This window comes from Salminus brasiliensis, chromosome 5 (assembly GCF_030463535.1).
Source record: "Salminus brasiliensis chromosome 5, fSalBra1.hap2, whole genome shotgun sequence".
NCBI lineage: Eukaryota > Metazoa > Chordata > Actinopteri > Characiformes > Bryconidae > Salminus > Salminus brasiliensis.
Genome location: NC_132882.1, coordinates 1,560,841 through 1,564,395, shown reverse-complemented (window position 1 = coordinate 1,564,395; position 3,555 = coordinate 1,560,841). Strand labels below are relative to the sequence as shown.

General features: G+C 47.1%; 1 protein-coding gene across 3 annotated transcripts in view; it reads right to left on the bottom strand.

Annotated features, from left to right (window-relative positions):
• Window positions 1–340: 340 nt before the first annotated feature.
• Window positions 341–3,555, bottom strand: part of capn15 (calpain 15) — a 32,455-nt gene continuing 29,240 nt past the window's right edge. For all 3 annotated transcript variants that reach the window (XM_072679205.1, XM_072679204.1, XM_072679206.1), the window contains exon 12: window positions 341–3,555. This exon is cut by the window's right edge and continues 13 nt beyond it. In XM_072679205.1, the coding sequence (XP_072535306.1) occupies window positions 3,391–3,555 (165 nt within the window). In that variant the 3' untranslated portion in view covers window positions 341–3,390.

Here is a 3,555-nt window from a genome sequence, read left to right as displayed (position 1 = left end):
CAAATCCTCACAGCAATGCTCCTCCAGAATCTAGTAGAAAGTCTTCTTCTCTGGACAGTAGAGACAGTTACTCCAACACAAGCAGGATCAGCTCTTTTAATATTTTTAGAAGAAACAGTGAATGAGCAGGTGTCCCAATACTTTTGTCCATGTAGGGTGTGTACTGTGATCAGCTCTCTATGATACTGAAAATACAATAACGATAAAGATGAGGTGGAGGTTCTCTGTGCTAGCCTTCTCCCTCGCAGCAGCATCATGTGACTGGGGGGAGTTCTAGATAGTGGGCTGACTGGAAATGATGAAATTGGAGGAAAATAGAACAACAACAACAACAAGAAGGTTTCTGATTAAAAAAAACTTTATTTGGTCCAATGGAACCTGAGATTGCAAATGAACCTTACAGATTTTTCTTATATAGAGTTTCTGCTTCAAAATCAATAAAATATTCTATATGTCACATTCCTACCCATCGGAGGCCGGTTCTACTCCAGCCAGCGCCGGTGTGGGTCTATACAGAGGAGAACAGAGCTGTACAACACACACACACAGGACTGAGGGAGCGCGAGTGTGTGTGTGTGTCATTAGTGTCTATTTGAGTAGAAGGAGGAACAGTGTGTGTGTACAGAGGAAGAGAGTGTGTAAATATATATGTGTGTGTGTGTGTGTGTGTGTGTATGGGTCACACAGGGGTGAGGCTGCACCTCCAGCTTTAGGCAGCAGAGGGCGCTACTGACCTGCACACAGTGACGCATTCAGAGCGAATGACGGAAAACAGGGATAGACGAGCCCACAGGAAGTGGAGCGGCGCTGCCTCCAACACCAGTGCACGACCAGAGCTAACAGGAAACTACAGGTAACTACAGCCCTACACCAACCAGCAAACTACAACACAGCTACAACCACACCTTCCCAGCCAATCAGACGCCACGGATCAGCTCAGCCAATCAGCGAGCTCCCTTTTCCTTTTAAACCAACCATCGCTACCATCAGCTTGTGCTTCTCCCTCAACTTCTAATACAGCGATCAATAAATTATCTCTCTCACACACACACACACACACACACACACACACACACACACACACACTCTCAGCAAACCCAGAACAGACCGCCACCCTTCCCAAAGCCCAGCATTATTCCATAGCATTACCCACAATCCCTTATTATACCCCAGAACAGTTCAAGTTTTCTGATTGGTTACTTGGAACCCGAAGCCCCTCCCCCATGCTAAAAATGTCATATGACACAATGAAAAAAAAAAAGACACTCATTTCATTCAGCTCCTCTCAGACAGAGTTTAAAGGTGAAGTTCAGTGAAAAATCAATAATCATGATTGATCACTGATCACAGATTCAGTCAATCAGCCAAGACCTGGTCGGTGTCTGACGTGTGGTGCTTTAGCTTACAACGGGAGATGCTAAGCTAACACTGCTAACAAACACAGGGCCTGGACTGTCACCAAACACACCTCCAATTTATTTGCTTTAAAAGTCAAAAAGCTCGAAAAGCTCCGAAAACAATAAAATCACCTCATTATAAGTTTTATCTAGAACCGGAACCATATTAACGTGCTCATTACGTCCCCCTGCTCTCAGACCGGAGCCCAGTAGGCGGAGTGATACCAGGTTCCGGTTCCTCCAGCGTTCCTCAGCTCTGTGGAGAAGGTTCTGTTTGGGTTTCTAGACGAAAGTAAGTTCCACACATTGTACTGTACTGAAAAAGGGTTCTTTAAGGTTTGATAATGACAGCGGAACCACTTAAGATGCTATACAGTACCTATTTATTTTTTTAAAAAGTGGTACATTTAAATATGCTATCCATAAGGTTCCTTGAGTTCTCAAAGTCCCTTAAAGAACATTATTAAGAAGTGTACCATGTTCTAAAGCACACAGATGAAGATCTGTGGAGTTCGGAGAACTTCGGGCGTGTTTATCCCGCAGAGAACCAAAGAAGCTCACGTCACCAAACCCTGAGAACAGTGGAACCCTTTTTGGTGCTGAAGAGAACCACCTACACAAATGCTCTCCACCAAAGAAAGTAAAGGAGCATAGAAGCATTTAAGCAAATGGTTCTAGGAGTGATGTTTGTATATAGAAGTATTATCTTTACATTAGAACCTTGGTGACAGACTCAATTTGGTTTATTAGCAACATTAGCTTAGCTTAGCTTAGCATAAACTAAAGAAGCACAGGTCAGACACTGAACACTGATAACGATAGTGGAACCGCTTCTGGTGGTAAATAGAACCTACAAAAGATTTTCCACCAACGCACCGAGCAGTCACAGTTCTACACAGAACCATTATCTTTACTTCAGAACCCCTGAAGAACCCTTTTAAGAGTGTTCTATGTTCCAAAACATCGGTTTGCCAAACTAATGAAGATCTGGGCGTGTTTTGAGAGACGGGCTGAGAGATCACTAAACTGGTGACTGTCCAGCCCTGTCCAGCCCAGCCCAGCATAGTCCAGCTCTGTCCAGTCCAGCCCAGCATAGTCCAGCCCAGCCCAGCATAGTCCAGCTCTGTCCAGTCCAGCCCAGCCCAGCATAGTCCAGCCCAGCCCAGCATAGTCCAGCTCTGTCCAGTCCAGCCCAGTCCAGCCTAGTCCAGTCCAGCCCAGCCCAGTTCAGCCTAGTCCAGCCCAGCCTAGTCCAGTCCAGCCCAGCCCAGTCCAGCCCAGCCCAGTCTAGTCCAGCCCAGCCCAGCCCAGTCTAGTTCAGTCTAGTCCAGCCCAGCCCAGTCTGTTAGCAGTGTTAGCTGAGCATGTTCTATACAGCACAGTTCTAAACAGAACCACAGACTCTAAAGAAGATCTGGATACGGGCCGAGAGACGGGCAGAAAGACGGGCAGAAAGACAGGCTACGTCCAGTGTATGTTAGCAGCATTAGCCTAGCATCTCCCATAGTAAACTACTGAAGCTCAGGTCAGACACCGAACTCGACTTGACTGACCGACTGAATCAGTGATCAATCATCATTATTGATTTTTCACCAAACGTCTCCTTAAATCACGTACATATAAAAACTGAAGGACGATGATGGTCAGAGATCCTCCTGCAGGTTTGGCTCGAATACCAGAACACACACACACACACACACACACACACCTAGTGTGTGTGCTAGAGGTGTGTGCATGTGTGTGTGTGTTCATTTAACTGAGCATGAATATGGCTGTATGCATGCGAGTGCATCTGTCCTTGTGCAGTGTGTTTCCGTGTGCATGTGTGTGTGTGTGTGTGTGTGTGTGTGTATCGGTGTGTTGCAGTGGGCGGGTCTTGGCTCAGTGAGCAGACACGTGATTGGCTCAGTAGTTCCAGCATGCTCACCCTGACCGTCCAAATGTGTGTATGTGTGTGTGTATATGGCTGTGTGTGTGTGGGGGCGCACGTGTGTCAGAGTGGGCGGGGTTTATGAAGCCCCTCTGTGTCCGAGGTGAGTTGGGGCGAGTGTGTGGCCTTGGTTGGGGTCCAGTCCCCCAGGTTAGCCTGTGCCGCTTTGCGGTGGGCGAGCCGGTGTGTAATGGAGAAACCAGCGTTTCCTTCCAGCTGAGAGAGGAC